This window comes from Aythya fuligula, chromosome 7 (genome assembly GCF_009819795.1).
Source record: "Aythya fuligula isolate bAytFul2 chromosome 7, bAytFul2.pri, whole genome shotgun sequence".
Lineage (NCBI taxonomy): Eukaryota > Metazoa > Chordata > Aves > Anseriformes > Anatidae > Aythya > Aythya fuligula.
In genome coordinates this window covers 21,885,512-21,902,469 of record NC_045565.1, presented here as the reverse complement: position 1 = coordinate 21,902,469, position 16,958 = coordinate 21,885,512, and the positions used below count along the sequence as shown (strand labels likewise).

At 36.9% G+C, this 16,958-nt stretch overlaps 1 protein-coding gene across 4 annotated transcripts in view; it reads left to right on the top strand.

Annotated features, from left to right (window-relative positions):
- Positions 1-16,958, top strand: part of BLNK (B cell linker) — a 49,725-nt gene that overhangs the window by 28,047 nt on the left and 4,720 nt on the right. For all 4 annotated transcript variants that reach the window (XM_032190910.1, XM_032190907.1, XM_032190911.1 and 1 more), the window contains 16 exons: positions 900-1,069; positions 1,557-1,638; positions 2,390-2,473; positions 3,907-3,932; positions 4,500-4,528; positions 4,816-4,911; positions 5,728-5,770; positions 7,086-7,113; positions 7,446-7,518; positions 7,882-7,912; positions 8,994-9,036; positions 9,804-9,882; positions 10,615-10,646; positions 12,584-12,663; positions 15,751-15,834; positions 16,586-16,741. In XM_032190910.1, the coding sequence (XP_032046801.1) occupies positions 900-1,069; positions 1,557-1,638; positions 2,390-2,473; positions 3,907-3,932; positions 4,500-4,528; positions 4,816-4,911; positions 5,728-5,770; positions 7,086-7,113; positions 7,446-7,518; positions 7,882-7,912; positions 8,994-9,036; positions 9,804-9,882; positions 10,615-10,646; positions 12,584-12,663; positions 15,751-15,834; positions 16,586-16,741 (1,136 nt within the window). The remainder of the gene's footprint in view (positions 1-899; positions 1,070-1,556; positions 1,639-2,389; positions 2,474-3,906; positions 3,933-4,499; positions 4,529-4,815; positions 4,912-5,727; positions 5,771-7,085; positions 7,114-7,445; positions 7,519-7,881; positions 7,913-8,993; positions 9,037-9,803; positions 9,883-10,614; positions 10,647-12,583; positions 12,664-15,750; positions 15,835-16,585; positions 16,742-16,958) is intronic.

The following is a 16,958-nucleotide window of genomic DNA, read 5'->3' as shown; positions in this document are numbered from 1 at the left end:
CATATTTTAATGTGGGAGTTCATATTGAAGATTAAGCAAATCAGACTAAACTGGAGTCCCTTAACCCTAGTTGTAGCTCATATCATCCCAAAAGCAATAAAAAAAGAAGTCAAGGCAGCCCAAATATTCCTTCCATATTGTCCTTCGAGATTATTATTGAGGATAAATATTCTGAAAAACAGTATACTTATCATAAGCAAGATCATACTTATATCAGTCTATCATAAGAGCCTTTTTTCTTCCTGTTTGGATTATTTTCAACCATGGGTGCATTGCACTGAAGTGAATGAAAGTGATCTTCAGTTAGGCGAAGATTTGGGCAATTGGGAAAAGAAACATCAGCACGATGCCTGCTTTCAATTTTTGGATGATACGAGACTGTCGTTGGCAATAGAAAAGTCACCAACAGTGCTGTAACACCACCTATGTACTCCCAGAAGCTTATGAATGCTGCTGACCCCTTAGAATGTCACCTCAGAGGACTTGGCATAATTTGTGTTTCAGTCCCATCCTTTGTGCGCTAACAGTTTTTTTGTCCTGTTGCGCCAAGGTCACCAAGATCACACTGGCACAAGAAGTACTATCTAATGGACCATACCACATGGCCACCACCTTTTCCCTAAGAGTTAGAGTTAGATCTAAGAGTTAGATGACTGTTCCTAGAACAGTCAGCATCTAGGCTCCCTCTGCATCCTGACATAGACGACTGGGTTGCTGCTACCCAGGGTGATGAAATAGGACCACTTTGCACACAGTTCTCATCAGGCTTTGCAGCCACTCAGGCTGCCTTTTCACCTAAATTGCAGCCACAATGAAGATGTTTTCATAGGTGGTAGAAAACTGTCCAGAGGCTAATGAGTAATTTTGAATAAAACTGTTGTTTTCTTCCACATTAAAAGACAATCGTACCAGTCATCAGCAGCTTCCTCCCATGAACAAACCTCTCCCAAGCACACCCAGTCCAGCCTCATCCAGACCAAACAAACCATCCAAGCCATCCCTGCTGTTGCCATCTCCTGCTGCAAAACCAAAATTACCACCGAAGCCCAAGGAGTGTAGTGATGATGAGGTAACGTTTCTAGATATACATGTTCTGACAGTTTAAATGATGGACCCCACACCAATCACATGGTAGACAGCAATGCCATTAACTTGTTTCTTTGTTCGTTTATATGGTACAAAATATTTTGTATATCACAAGCAGTAATTTGCAAGTACCATACTGATTCACAGTGGTTATCTGCCTTAAATAAAGTATCAAAGAAGCCCCTTAGACCACAGAATGGTTTCTGTTCCAAGTTGAAGGCAATGGGGAGAGAGCAACCTCACGCACTAACCCCAGGACCAAAGGCAAGGCTTTTTTCCACCAGTCCTGAAATGGAGTTATTAGTTAAAAGGTTTTCTGAGAATCCCATCTGTATGTGATGATAAATGTCTGAAATGGCAGTCACTGTGAAATGGCAACTACTATGAGTTGCTGCCAGGGCTTCAGTTCAAACAGCTCATTGATCTGAGGGAGGTTTAACTGGTAAACTTTTGTCCTGCATTTCTTACAGGATAATTACATTGTGCCTGTGGACAATGATGATGATAACTATATTGAACCCACAGAAAGCAGTGTGTCAGTACCTGCAAAACGTGAGTTTTAGTTATTTAAGCTAATAATTGTTTATTACTTTGTTAGGAACAACAGTGGAAAAAAATGGGTCAAATTAATGTCTGTTTCTAGAGTTGAAAGAGTAGAGGTGCAGCTGTTAAGAGCTTGCAAAAAGGCAGTTGGGTCCTTTGGTCCATGACAAGGCCATGGCAAGTTATTTTTGTTGGGAACCACTTATAATTCCTGCCTCTCTCACTCAGCTATTTCAAAGTCCTTCCTTGGTACAACCAAGAAGTTTTTCATGGTATGTGATCTCCCTCCTCATCCAAGGGAGCCACGCCATTAAAATTTTCTGTTTGTTGAAGTGCCTCGGGAAAAGAACAAGCCTTTTTAGATTTGCAGTAAATAAAGAGAGACTTTGATTCATTTTTTTTTTTACCTCTGTGTTTGAAGTATATTTAGCTGAAGAGTGAAAGTATTACAGTCCAATGGTGAAAAGTAAACAGAGAGGAGTATTTAATTCTGCTCTGTGACATTACTGACGGTATCAAACCTATTCATCAAGGCAGGAATGCTGAATGTTGTTTCCCTTTTAAAATGAGAACTTCAGGCTGCTTCAGTTAATCTGTTCAAGGTTATCTGGCAAAAAAAACTATCACTTGCATTTTCTTAGTATTTATTCTTAATGTAAATGTTACATTGTTATTTTTAAAATGTATATATGTGTGTATATATTTACACATATAAAAACATGTATACACACAAGTATTTATATATAAAATATGTTTTTAGCTCCTGTGAACAGATTTATGAAACCAACCACAAAACCAGTCCTCCCTGCTTCTGCAAAGCCTTCTGTTACTTCTGACATGCAAGGTAAATGGAGTTTGCATCAGTGTTGAAATAAAATAACCTAAGACTGAGCAATATTAAATTCTGCTTTATGTATTCACAACATAAACTATATGGCGTACTTCAGTAAAATAAAAATATGTTCCCCCTTAGGTTTATCTGTGTTGTAGCATTTGTTTTGCCTAGCTTGAATAGTAAATCTGTTTTAAGGATGAATAAAACTAGAACAAGTAATTTGCCCCAAACTGATTTATTTTTAGTCTTCTGCTCTAGTGAAAGAATGTAAATGGATCAATACAGCAAAAACAATTATAGGACTCAGTATACTATTAATCCCATTTCACTACAGGAAACAAGATTCAATATTTTAAAATCACATCAAGATTCTATATTAAAGAAATTCTGTATAGGCTGATGTTTTGCATGCCCTGTGGTAAGCTTTCCTGTTTAATTTCTGTAAAAAGCAATTTATTTGGCAAAAGAAACAAAAGCAGAAGCAAATCAGAGTAATCGTATTTGCTTTTGTAGGTACATATATACTTGCTTAATCTTCCTTAGCTGTGCTCTGAGTTGTTTTGCATACTCATCATGTCATTATTTGCTTGGAGCGTAACCTTTACATACCAGTCACACAGCTCTTTAAGTGTCTCTGCATATTCATTAGCAATGTGTTCAACTTTCAAGTCACAAGCTATAAAAGTTTTTTATGAATGACTTAAGGTTTTGTGACATACTTTTCATACTTTTTGGACACTTAAAATGCCCTTTTGAATCAGCCTTTCTGTAAATCAGTGTTGAGCAACAGCCATCTCCTGATAGACATTACTTTTAAAAAAAAAAAAAAAAAAAAAAATCTCCCCCTGGTGGGAATATGGATACTTTTCAGAGCAATAAAAGCAACAAAGCCTGACATGAAATTTGTTGAAATATAATTCAATTTTCATTGAACAAACAGGGCATAGATAAGGGTGCTGGTAATTTGGGGATTTAATATCTGTGAATTAAAATATTTCTGTGGGATGGAGCTTGAGGATGGACAATGGCAACAGAAATGAGTCAGTCTAGATTTATGATTCACCTGATTTCTTCCTTCCTGAGTCAGGAAAAGGCTAAAATCCTACCCATGGTAGATTTTTTTAACACACCTTTCCAGACTGTCTCAAGTTTGTACAACACCAGCATTAATCTTGCTTTTTGTAAAATAATAATAATAATAAAAATAAAAAAGCTCATGGGGGAAGGTTCATCATTTGCAACAGTGGTACAGTGACTGCTTATCAGGCTTCCTGGGACTCTTTCTGAAGTTCCCATCAAAAGAACAGGAGGCAGAACCTGAGCAACTTCAATTCATTTTTCTAGAGGCAAAATACAGTTCATACAAATTCTGATCAGTTTTTCTTGTAACGTAATGCATTGTTGCTAACTAAAGGACATGTTTTTTCCTCCCTGTCCTGTAGAAGTCTACGAGGTTCCTGAAGAGGAGGTAAGGCTTTCCTATAGTTTGACTCATGTTGCCCTCACACAGGGCACAATCACAAAGGTGATTGTGGAAAAAAATATATGTACTGTCAGCCTTTCAGGGGGGAAAAATGGCAACAAATCTGTCTGCACTTAGGACTTTGACATTCGCTTCAAAGAAAAACTGGCAAATTGATTCAAAAGGTCTGCTGAATAAAATAAATAGGAAGGGGCTGAAATTTCTGGTTCTGTGTGATAGCAATCCAGTCTGGGAAGCAGAAGCCTAAGGGAATGCTCTCTAGAAGCACAATTGCAGCAAAGAAGCAATGACAGTTCTGACATAGTAATTTTCTTCCTACTTGCTGGTTTTGACATGACATACAGCCAAAGTAGTGTGCTTAGGGCTTCCCAGGCACTGGTGGTGACTTCCTGCCTATCCTGTCCACATGAAGATTACCAGACAGAGCTCTAGTAGAAATCTATCCTTCAACAGAAAAATAAGATATTGCTATGATGATGATATTATGATCATAAATATATATTTTATGAAATCAAAAGGTGACTAAATAATTTGGTTCTCTTTCTCTTAAAGGAAAAACCTTCACCATCACCAGCAACCAGGTAATTCATTGCTATGAATGTTTGTGCATTATTTAAAGCTTGTCAGAAAATATATTTTTCTCATCTAGATGCTATATATTTAATGAATCTCCTTATGTAGATTTTCTGCACAAAGTTTGTCATCCATTTCAATGTTCAATAAATCAAACATAGTACATATTAAAAAGAAATATCTCTTCAGGGTACCTCTTACAATTTTGAGGGTGTTAAGGAGGAGAAAGTAGTAAATAAAAGGGTAAGCACTGTTAAATGCAATTTTCCTTTCTTAATTCATGTTTTATTACTAGGTTCACTAAGCCACTTCCTTCTACGCCTGCTCAGAATATAGAGCACCCCCAAGTGCACAGCATGACCAGAGAATCACCTAAGTTGGATACTCCCAGGTAAGTTAACAGCAGCTTAAATTGATATCAAATAAGAGTGGAGACAAATTTTTCTATTCTGTGTAGCTTTCAGACAGAAAAGCAGTTGTCAGGACATGCAAACAGCTAGGGATGTTGGGACAAGTTAAGAATGGAAGTTCCCATTTCCTTGTCAATTTCTGTATTCAAGCCAGTTTGCCCAATGGGTACTATTTTTTTGAATAACCTTGTAGGAATCCAGTGCAGGGGTAAAACATCTCTGCAGACAATTTTCAAGTTCTACTACCAGTCTGTGCCCTTGAAACAAGATATTTTTGTGGTGGATAGGGGCAAGGGATGGCAAATCCATGATTTATATTCCAAGTCTCTGGATGAGAAGTAGTAAAAGAAACTTCAGTATGCAGCCTATTTCATTCCTGTGCACCCAGAAATGTGGGAAGCTGCTTGGAAACAAAGCAGCTGTCTCATCTGTAGACATCACTCTACAAAATAGGCCATAAGTTGCAGGAAGAGCAGGTGGCACAACACTGTTATGGTGTTTGGTGAAGTCCTGTGCACAGCTGCACGGGACCCAAAGCTCAGGACAGAAGCTCTTCTGGAAGGGTTGTGCACACTAGGGCCCAGCATCACAGCAACCACTGCAGTGGTGCATACCTGTGATTAAATCCATCTACTTGGAGACCTTTCTAGATCTTGAAGCACATACCTGAGCCAATCAAAACCAAAAAACCTTACTGTGTATTTGTAAAAATGTGTGTGTGTATATGTGTGTGTGTGTGTATACATATATATGATATGTAAAAACGTAAACAAAACCTTACTGTTTATATTTTCCAGAAATGTTTTGCCTCTTCCCAGAAATCGTCTTCATCTAAAAACAGTGAGTAAATAATGTGCCCATTTAAAGAATGTGTTAAAATTCTGCTTTTTTGTGGTTTCGAGTTCTTTTTATCAACTGAATTAAATAACAGAAACAGATGACTTTGAATGTCAGATTCATCTAATATTATAATTACCACTATTAATTTTTTGGACAAAAGAGGTACAGCGAACATCTATATTGGTCTAAAAAAAAAAAAAAAAAAAAAAAACTTTACATGGTGTAAAGGCTGTATCTCAGTGCACAGAAATAATTTCCTGTACTAAAAAATACCAGCTGAACTGAGAACTTTACTGTCAATAGCAATGGATGATTTTGCCTGATCAGAAACACCTTCCTTGATCATGACTCCTCTCAGATGATGAAAACAGCACCAAGGATGAAGCTCCCAAACAAACTCTCATCTGTACAATGCGTGTAATGGGGTACTTGTAGTTACCCAGTTTTGCACAAGAATCAGCCTAGGACAGAATTATGCAGTCTAGTTCAAATGTTTAGGTCTCTGCTTATTTTATAAGTGGCAAGTCCTTACAGTGTTAAAGACAAACACAGAAGTGTGAATGATATTTGGCCAGTGTTGTGCCTTTCCATCACTGACTATGCACTCTGACAAATAATAACTGAAACACGTCTTACTGCTCAGCTCATTCTGAACAATAACCTGCACTATTAACCATGTTAATAGAACTGTAGCCCTCATTCCTCTCAAAGGCCTGGGCTGACTGGGAGAAAAGGTCCTCCCCATTTTACTCCCTCAGCTGTTGGATGATGGATTACACCTCTCCAACCAGAGAATGGATGCATTGGTAACCAACGTTAGTGAAAAGCCATTAATCTGCATGTCCACTGGATGAAGATGGCCAAATCGGTGCCTCTTGGAGAGGTACTTGTCATATGGGAGTCTGATTCCTTCAAGGACAATATCTGGGAATAGAAAGCATCTACAAAAGAAGCTATGCAAAGAGTTGGATCACTGTGGTTCTAGGATGGTGAAAAGACAGTCCACTGCACTCACTGCCTTCACTACCCTGAAACGTGAACCAAAAGATCTCACTGCAAAAGTCAGGGCTAATTTTCTGCATACTATAAGAAATCCAAAGCTTATTGTAATGTTAAAAATTAATTGGTTTGCCTTTTTTTTCAAATACCCTAATAGAAGTTGATGAAAAAATATACTGTATGTTATATACATTCTGAACAAATCTACTTTTAAAATTACTACAGATTTCCAAACCCAGAATGTTTATGCACTTCCTCTTTAAAAATTGTTTACTTTTCTAATTCTTATCAAATCTAACACATTTTTCCATTACAGGACCACGAAGCAAACAATAACAATGACAGTAAGTATTCTGTACTGAAAACATTGTGATATGAGCAGGATTTGTTCTCAACGTGTTATTGGTGACCTTAGTATACCATGTAGTGGAGTGTGTCAGTGTAGATTTGATCCGTATCAGTCAGCAATAAGCAAGAAATGTTACTGAACTATTTTCTAGTATAACTGGAGTGAAAACATGTCAAGAATAAAAAAAAATAAAATAAACCAATGGATATTTTTTCCTCTATCTCACTGAAGTGCAGTGAGGAAACCCCACTGTTTCCTCACAGTTTTTAAAGTTTTTTTTATTATAAAGCTAATACTGCATACTAAATAGTTTGTATCTTCTTCTAGATCATAGCTTCGGTAACACACAAGAATCCAGATTTCCCACTGGATCAGCTCCATCTCCATTACCGAGGGTCCTGTGAGTAAAAAATATTAATAAAACTACTTCTTTGATGGGGATGGGGCTAATTACTAGGTGGATAGGTGTTAGCTTCTAATACTTTTCCTATGGTAATCAAAATTCAGGAGTAATTTTTATTGCTGTTCATGAAAGATACACAGACTAGGTGAAGGCAAACTATTCTTTCAATATTTCTGGAGGCATACTGCTTGCGTGCCAGTGCCATTGTCCTTCACTGCCTGCCACTGATGGCAGATGCTGGCTGGATTGCTGAACTTAGTCACATACCACAGAAAAATGGCATGCACATGCTTAGTTGCTAAATTACTTTGCAGATACATGGAATTAACTCTACTCTTTTTTTTCCCCTACAATCTACAGAAAGAAAACTTCTAATGCAGTAAATCCAGCAGTAAGTTGATTTGTAATTGCATAATTAAATTATAATTTTACAGGTGATTTAATTTTCTTGCAAAACTCCATTTGATCGTAAATTTGGTTAAAAAATAAAGGCATAGAAAGAATAGGAGAAGAGAGAGATGATGAAAGGAAATACTTGGGTGCAGTTACATGAACTAAGCAAAAGTGAAATAGCTCGAGTAGAAGAACATTTAGATTAAATGGATATTTGGATTCAGTGCTCTAGGATGTAACAATAAACTCACACTGTAAGGACTGAATAAAATGAGAAATAATTCACGGGGAACGTGGGCTGCTCAGAAGTAGTCCCTGAAATGTACGGGTCCTGCATAAGAAGCACATGGATTTATTGTAGGAGTGATAACTCAAGAAAGATGCAAGATGATAGCAGAAATTCACTTTTTTTTTTTTTTTTTTTCCAGTAAGTATTTCATCATTAGGAAAATATCCCCAAACCTCTTGTAGAAGAAAGTATGAGAAGTTGTTGAAATTTCCAATTAAATTCATTTGGAAGAAATGTTTTGAAACTGACACTTTTCTTCCCATTTTGAATCAGTTATGATTAAAAAAAAAAATAATGAAAAAGAAGGCTGGCAAAGTCTTTACCGCCAGCTAAACTGATAAATTATACTTCAGTAAAGAAAGAGAAATGTGTTCAGACATCTGTAAGCATAGTATGACAAAGATGATAATATTCAAATGTTGATTCACAAGTATTTGGGATGAATTTCTCATTTTTGGACTTAACTTGAAAGCAGAAAAAGAATCATAAATTTACCAATTTGAATATTAATTTTAAAAAAATACCAGTTTGTGTGTACTAATAGATGGACAAAAGTAAAATTCAGAGATGAGTGCTTCAAGACTTATTTCCAAATCCACTTCACAAAATCATTCACTGTCATACAACTAGAGTTTCTTCACAAAATGGCCATACCCCTATCTCCGAATCTCTCCTGGATGCTGTCAATTTTAAATGTAAAGTAGTTAACAACGCTATAGGAAGATTAATGTTTGCTGTATAAATGATGTGCCACTTAATAATTATTTGACTTCCTTGTATTTTACTGCAGAAACCATGCCCACCTTCCAGAGACACCTCAACTCTAAACGAAGGTAAATTTTCTCTACTACTGTGAAAAAGCTGACTTTTACCAGAATTTCATTTTCTTTTATTAAAAACATGCAGCGAACAACATCACATTAAATTTATATTTGTTATTTTAGGGGGGAGGGTGGTTTTAGCAGTTTAGAACTGGATCTGGCCAGCCTTAATTGCATTGAGCATCATTGTTTTCTAAAAGCAGTTACAATAACACTGCTGAGGTTACTGGCAGTGCAACCCACGACATAATGTACCAGCTATGTGCCATATAGTCCTCAAAGTGGAGAAGAGGGAAGGGAGGGGAAGTGCGAGCTCATTCTGAGCTCAGCAAGAACCACCTCACACAGAGCTGACTGCTGGCAAGAGCCAGTCCTTCCCTGAGACACAAAATGTGTCTCGCCTCTGTGCAAGGCAGCAGCTCCTTGAGGCCAAAACTCAGCAGGAGTTGCTGCCTAACATAGGGGTGAGATGCAGCCAGCCGGCCACGCTCTTGTAGGCAGCCTGCCCCTGCGGTGTCCTTTGTGTCACACAGCTCGCCTCTCAAAAGGCAAGTCTCCCACTGAGTTCCTGAAGGCATCCAGAGCGCAGCTATTTGCCTATAAATTTGGTAGTATGCCACTAGTCAGTAACAGAAGTAGCAGGATGGCAAATGTAGGAAAATACTCTGAAATGATGACAATAAGAAAAGAAACCCTCCTTTGACTACTGGGACTTTCTTATCAGGGACAACATATTTCTGAAGAGATGTTGACTCTAATTTGTTCTTCCCAAACTACAGGAAAACCTACAGCAGCAGAACGACGACGAAGTTCCAGCCACGATCTTCCCCTTCCACCCCTTCCAAGTGGTGCCCAAAAGTAAGATCCTTTTTCATCATCTCTTGAATGTTTCAGCGCACCAGCTCCTCCTGCTCAGTCTGAACATAGATGTGCAAAGTTCAAAGTTCCTTCTCTTGCTTTTTAAAACTAATTTCTTGAAACCTCACAGTAGCAAATAAATTAAGTAAACATGGCAAGTACACCCAAATACTATAGCCACCACAAAAAGCATGGGAAGCTTTAATCTCTAATTAGGTGATAGAGATTTAAATCAGATATTTGAATTCCTAATTGTCAGTACTAGCGGGATAAGATTTTTGAAATACCTGTGCCTTATCTGTCAATGGACGAAGGGAGGAGATGGGAACACATTCTAGTTTTGCAAGCTCCAAATACATAAAATATATATGATATATTTAATACTTATATGTATAATATAATTAATACTTATATAATATTATACTTATATATATAATATATATTATATTATAACTGTTCCTGGACATGATATTATATTATAATGTCCATATATATATATTATATATATAAATATATATATATCTCTATATAGATATATAGATATATAGATATATATATCCATATATATATATATCCATATATATATTATATATATAAATATTATATAATATAATATCATGTCCAGGAACAGTGCTATACAATATAATTAATACTTATATATATAATATAATTAATACTTTCAGAAGAAGGTAGCTCTCAAACCTTTCTGTAATCTCTTGATATTTATTTCAGATCTTTGCTCCAAAAGGCCTCAATTCTGCCAAGTAAGTATTGTTCGGATTTTGAGTTAAAATGTGGTTGATTTGTAACTTCAGATTAATCTTTGAATTAAGATTATTTCAAGAGGCCATCCGTATTCATTAGTTTAGAATTAACATTTGGTCTCTGTAATGCATATAAAGAGGAGATTGGGTGTAGTTCAGCTAGTAAAATTAAGGGATTGCATTGGGTTTATTGTCTAAATCAATGGAAATTGGGTGTCTTGCTCCCATTTGTTACTACTGAAAATTTCTACTAAAGGCAGCTGGGTCCCATCATAACAAAGATCCAGTCCATCTTCCTTGTCACAGAAGAACACCAAATATGTTTCTGGGCTGTTTCAGGCTTCTGTTGCCTAGAAGCCAGACAGATTTTTATTACACCCAGCCACTTAATCTCCCTCTACTATGGGAAAAGAATAGATACTTTTATAATGGCAAATGCTAATGCTCTTCTTTTAAGTAATACTTTCGAAGAGAGACTTGGAGTTTCAGTTTACAGCTAAAAACAGATTAGGCAATGTGTATACAGACTCTTTCACTCAGAAGTGTAAACTGTCTAATATTTCTCTAGTCTCTTGTTAGCATACATTTGTCTGCCCTGCCTACCAGCCCCTTTCCACACGTATTTCAGTATGAACATATCTTTCACGCTGTAAATAGATGATAATTGCACATAGCAGTCTGCATATGGTGTAGCTTTACACTGTTCTTAGTATTTCTGTCTATTTCTTGGAAATGTCTGCTTGTTGTATGTTGCAATTACATCTTCTGTGCTATGGAAACATAAGAATGGTTCACATTGATCCAGTAGCCTGCTCTCAAGTTCTGTCTGTCCCTGTCACACAATTGATGTGCTTCAATTTGTAGCATAAATTCTTCTTAATCCCTAAAGTGTAACTCTGTGCTAAGATGCTAAATGATACACTAATTAGCAAAACTTTCTTTAACGCACTCTTACTTCAGACAGCTCCATTTTTCCATTTCTTTCTTTCTATTTATTTATTTATTGTACAGCTAAGGGATCTCCCATTTTAATTTCCTTTTGTAAAGTTTAATCAGCCTAACTTTCAGCAATTCTTACTTATTCATACAGTGAATTATTCAGCTGTAGCTCTTGTAGCTGGTCAGTCAAAATTTTACAGAAAAACAAAATTCTTTAGTGGCCTTCCTCAGGGGATTATTCATTCATTGAGACCTGAAACTGTTTTTACAGTTTCTCTTCTTTACACGGAATGCAACTTGGAATACAAGATATTTGTCTGTTTATTACAAATAAATTCTAAAACTAGTTTAAACACACCTTTGGGATTTCCTGTCCAACTGTGTGGTTTTTTTTTTGAGTCACTGCAGGATCATTATGATGAGGTCCTGTATAACACTCACTGCTTTCTGAAACCAGAATCTAAATCAGAATTATATTAGTGAAGATTTGCTAAAGCAATCTGCAAAATATCACGTCCAGGAACAGTGCTAATAGTCCTAGTAGCTTTTTTCCCCCAAGTAAAATAAACAGAAAATAAACCTTCCATAATGACAGAATATTTTCTACAATCATCTTCTCTCTGTGCACTCAGTAATAATTGTCCACTGTAGGTACATCTATCAAGGTGCTATTTTAACAGTCAATTATCTATACTTATTTCCCATTTCTCTATCATATTATTAATGTGCAATGCTACTCAACCAGCTTCCTTCCAGTTTTTAGATATATTTTTTTAATTATTTAACATCTGTGTTTCAGGTGCAATAACTATTTTCTACTGTGCTTTGCTATCACAATTGTAATTAAGCTTCATAATGTTTCATACTAGTTCTGCTTCGCCATTTTGCTGCCTGGAGTTCTTCCTTTCCAGATCTTTCACAGTCCTCATAACAAACCAATTTCTTACAGTAAAACAAGGCATAGTTTGAAAACTTATGCATGTTTTTCTCTTTTACAGAAGTGCCAGAAACTGCAAACCGTTCTCTGGGTATTTCCCCTCATGGCAGCATTTCATCCATTTCAAGTACTGCAGACCAGGTACAACATCAACTAAGTTCACGTTGCAGAAATTTCCTTATCCTTTACTTTAAAATAGTATTTCCTCCTGTCTCTAGCAACTGTACTCCTTTGCTAAGGACATGCATATTTCTGTTTGCAGTGAAGATTTTCTGTGTCACAAATCACCTACATGTTTGCTTTCAGTCAAAAATGCTTAGAACATATAGCATAGGAGAGCTTTGACAGACTGTAGAGAAACACATATTTGGCATTTTACCAAATCTTGACACTCTACCAGTCATTAAAAAAAAAAAAAAAAAAAAACTGTTTTAGTTAAGTTTCAGGTCTTCCTGACTCTCCAGTTTGTAATAATTCAACACCATTTGAAACAAGGAAAACTGTGATGATGTACTTCTGTCTAGACGGCTGTGAAGAGCTTATAATTTGCCTACTAATTTCTGATGTATAGCTGTATATATTGTCCTGAAATAAATCACACCAAGCCAATACAATGAAGACATCTGCAGCTATTAGCATTAGCCTGCACAGATGTGATATGCTAAGAAATTATATAAATTTGTAGGAGGAAATGGAGATGGTTCTGCTTACTAGTCCAACACAGCAGAATGCAGAGGGCAGAATTACGCTGATGAACATTGCCTTTTTCATTGGAGTTTGGGGTGTCAGCAAAGTTTTAGGGACCAAGAAGGAAATCAGTGCTGTTTTGTAGGGGGAGGCACCACAGCATCCTCCATGTTTTAGTTTCTCCCATGTCCAGCTCTTTTAGACAGACCTCATTACTGTTAATACTGTTAGTTTTATGACCAATTCATTTTTCTGAGTTTTGTTGCAACATTAAGCTTTGAATAATCTAAGCAAAGGAAAAGTTGTTCTCATTTCAGTGCAATTCCCCTTACTCACATTTTGGATGAAAGGAGACCACAAAATGCAGGAAGCCATTTTTATTAGCTTAGTAGTCACAGACAAGGTAAAACTGTTTCTGTTGATTGCAAAACAAAGGCCCTGTTATGCAGGGCCAACTACATGAAGTGTTCTAAAACCTGCATGAAAAAGATGATACAACAGGGAAGGATACAAAGGACTGGAACTTCTGGAACAATTTTAACAGTATGTCATACTGGATATTTATTATAAAAAAAAAAAAAGCTTTCAAATAAACAATCCAGCAGACACTGAAATAAACAGCTTGTAACAATTACATTTGCAGCTTTTATGTAACAGCCATGGGCAAAACCAAAGTTTAATAAAACATCCATTTTGTTTAAAAAAAATAATAATAATAATAATTAAAATTAACTGTTGAAGTTAGTGTTGTTTTCCCACCAATTACATACAATGGTGTTATTGTTTGCTGTAGCATACTGCGCTATACAGGTGCTTACAGACTTGATTCTTGCCTATAAGGTTCATTATTTGTTTGGTTCACATCCAAACTTTGGTAACAGCTCTCTGCTGCCAGACTGTAGCCCACAGATAGTGCCAGGAAGAAACGTTTTGGAGCAGTTAATTCTTTCCTGTTTTGTTGTACAGAGATTGGTTTACTGCGCTCACTCCTTAAGTGGCTGAGTACCATGCGTACTTGCAAGTCTTCTCATTATGCCCTTTCCAGTATGACTGGAGAAATGCATGGCAAGAATTTGGAGGTAAAGTTGCACGTTATGGTCTGACCCAATCCACACATTCAGTGCAATGCCCACACAAAGGAGGCTCTGCTCTCTCTTCACTGTCAACTCCCCTCCCAGCCACATGCTTCTCTGGTGTTCTGGCCCTGCAGTGAGCTGAGCCCAATTAAACTGACAGAAAACCAACCTGGCCGTCAAACACCCTGCCAGATAACCAAAGAAAACTATCTCATCATGAGATCAGGCTAGCAACAAACTGAGCACAAGGGAGAGGCCAAGGCATTCCATTACTGGCAGCACTGAACCAGCTAGACCAACTCAGCCAGAACATGCAGCTTCGTCTTTAATCTCTGTTGTACTGAGTCGACAGATTGCTTTCATAAAGCTTCTGTGAAAATGAATTTTATCATTAGCTTGGTTACTATAAAGTTGGAGGAAAGCCATTCAAATGACTGGGAAGGTTAATACCCAGAAGTATTCATTTGGAAATACTCAGGACTATTTCTACAGCCTCTCTGCTCACTTGAGTTAGTTTTTGCATCAACCTTCTCAGCAAGGGCTTTGAGAATTGCTGGTTTTATAACCTGTTAATTCATCTTCTAGCTATTGGATCCTCATAATGCATAGGTCTCGGACTTTCTAGTCACTCATTCCTATCCTTTCTCTGAGTATAGTTTCTTTCCATACCTCTCTAACATTCTCCATTCCCTTTCCTAAACGCTCCTGTTCCCAAATTTACATTCTATTCAATACATTCAAATTGGTTAAGAGCACCATTTGAAATGTAAAGATATATATTCAGACTCAATTCAACAAAGAACCTGAACTGAATCCAAACCTGTCTCAGTTGCTGAACTGCTTTATAAATAGAGCAACGACACTAGTTCTTCCTATGTTTTGTAGACCACCATCTATTTGTGTTCATTTAGGAAAAGGAGCCAAAGATGCACTTATCCTACCTCAGTACTATCCCCATGCAGGCAATTTTGACCATGTTCACAAATCACCCTAATTACACGGGAAATTTCATTCCCAAAATTAGATACCTATCTAATCTGGATGCTTTATGGGCTAGGCCACAGCTGAGCAGCATTTAGATTGTTAACAGTCAAATTATTTCTCAACAATACCTGAACACCCTCTCTAAATTCTATGAGAATATCTTTCTGCTTTAAAAATGCCAAACCATCCTGCAGTTGAACCTGAAAACTCTCCTCAGGGTATGTTTCTCTGTTCTGTCACATATCAGCCTTCTACCAAACATCTGTTACCACTGTTTTGACAGTTTTTTCTTTAGCCTTCCAATGAAAATGATAAATTTAAATTCCTAGCAAAAATTTTCTGAACTCGGTGTTTCCTGAAGTGTTCTGCATTTGATTTCTTCACAGCCGTAATTATTTAGTAGTAACTCTCCCACAGGCCAGATTCTTTATTATTATTGTTCTTATTTTACAGGTGAAACACTCTCTCTTTTTCTTTCTAGGATGCTGGTGTTCATAGTAAAGCATGGTTTGCTGCTACCTGTGATCGGAAAACAGCAGAAGATGCACTGTACCGATCAAACAAGGTAGGTCACTTTTAAGGAATGTCTGTTTTAGGAAAAACTTAAAGTTTTATATCAAAAGATAACCAGAAATATTCTAATAATGTCATTTGTATAATGAACAGGTCAGAATACCATGCCATGCAAATACTCTCAAACATGAAATTATTGTGGTAGCTTCAAGACTTACACTGCAAAGCAAGCTACTACAGAGTAGAGAGCTCAGGAAGATCTCACAGAACATGTGCATCCATTAAAATGAGAGGCCAAGTCCTGTGCATTTTATCTGCAGCATTTTCACTCTTGAGGTTCCTTCTCCTTAACTTCGTAAAGCAAGATGGGGTCAGAGCATGGGGGTTAGCATTAGCATAGGCTACCGCTAGCACTAGACTACAACATCAGTAGCTGTAGGTGCTTGTTTTATCCAGAGTGCTCTGGAGAAACACCCCTGCTGTGCTTCCTTGCCACTGCCAGTAACTTCATTTCCTAACAATGTGTGTACTCCAACAGACTGCTGCCACTGCCTGTTCATTTCTTCTTCCTTTCTCTGGCTATGATAAAACAGGCAGCAGCAAAGGTGGCTCTTAAACTTCTGTAAGCTGCTAGACAGTAGGAATATGTGCTACTTCCCATCTCCCACTGTATAGTTTTGTTAATGAGAGAAAAGGATTTAACACTGCTATCGATGAAAAACATTACATTAGAACCATACTGAACTGTTCGGAGAAAAAAAAAAAAAAGAAACAAAACCTGAATACAATTATTTTCTTTCTAGGATGGATCTTTTCTAGTAAGGAATAGTTCTGGACAGGATTCAAGGCAACCGTACACACTGGTTGTGTTTTATAACAGAAGAGTATACAACATTCCTATACGATTTATTGAAGCAACAAGACAATATGCACTGGGCAGAGAAAAAAATGGCGAAGAGGTGAGATTTCTATTTTTCCTAACATTCCATTCAGTTATCTACCTCTTACAAGCAAGGATTAAGGTACATTGCAGTATGACCAACAAGACTCTCCATGTATTAAAATAAAAGTATACCCTGTATAATGACTGAACTACCAAGCTATAAAAAAAGTGTAACATCAGTTCTTGTGTATTGTGACTAATTAAAACCAGAGATTAAAAAAAAAGTTTAAAAA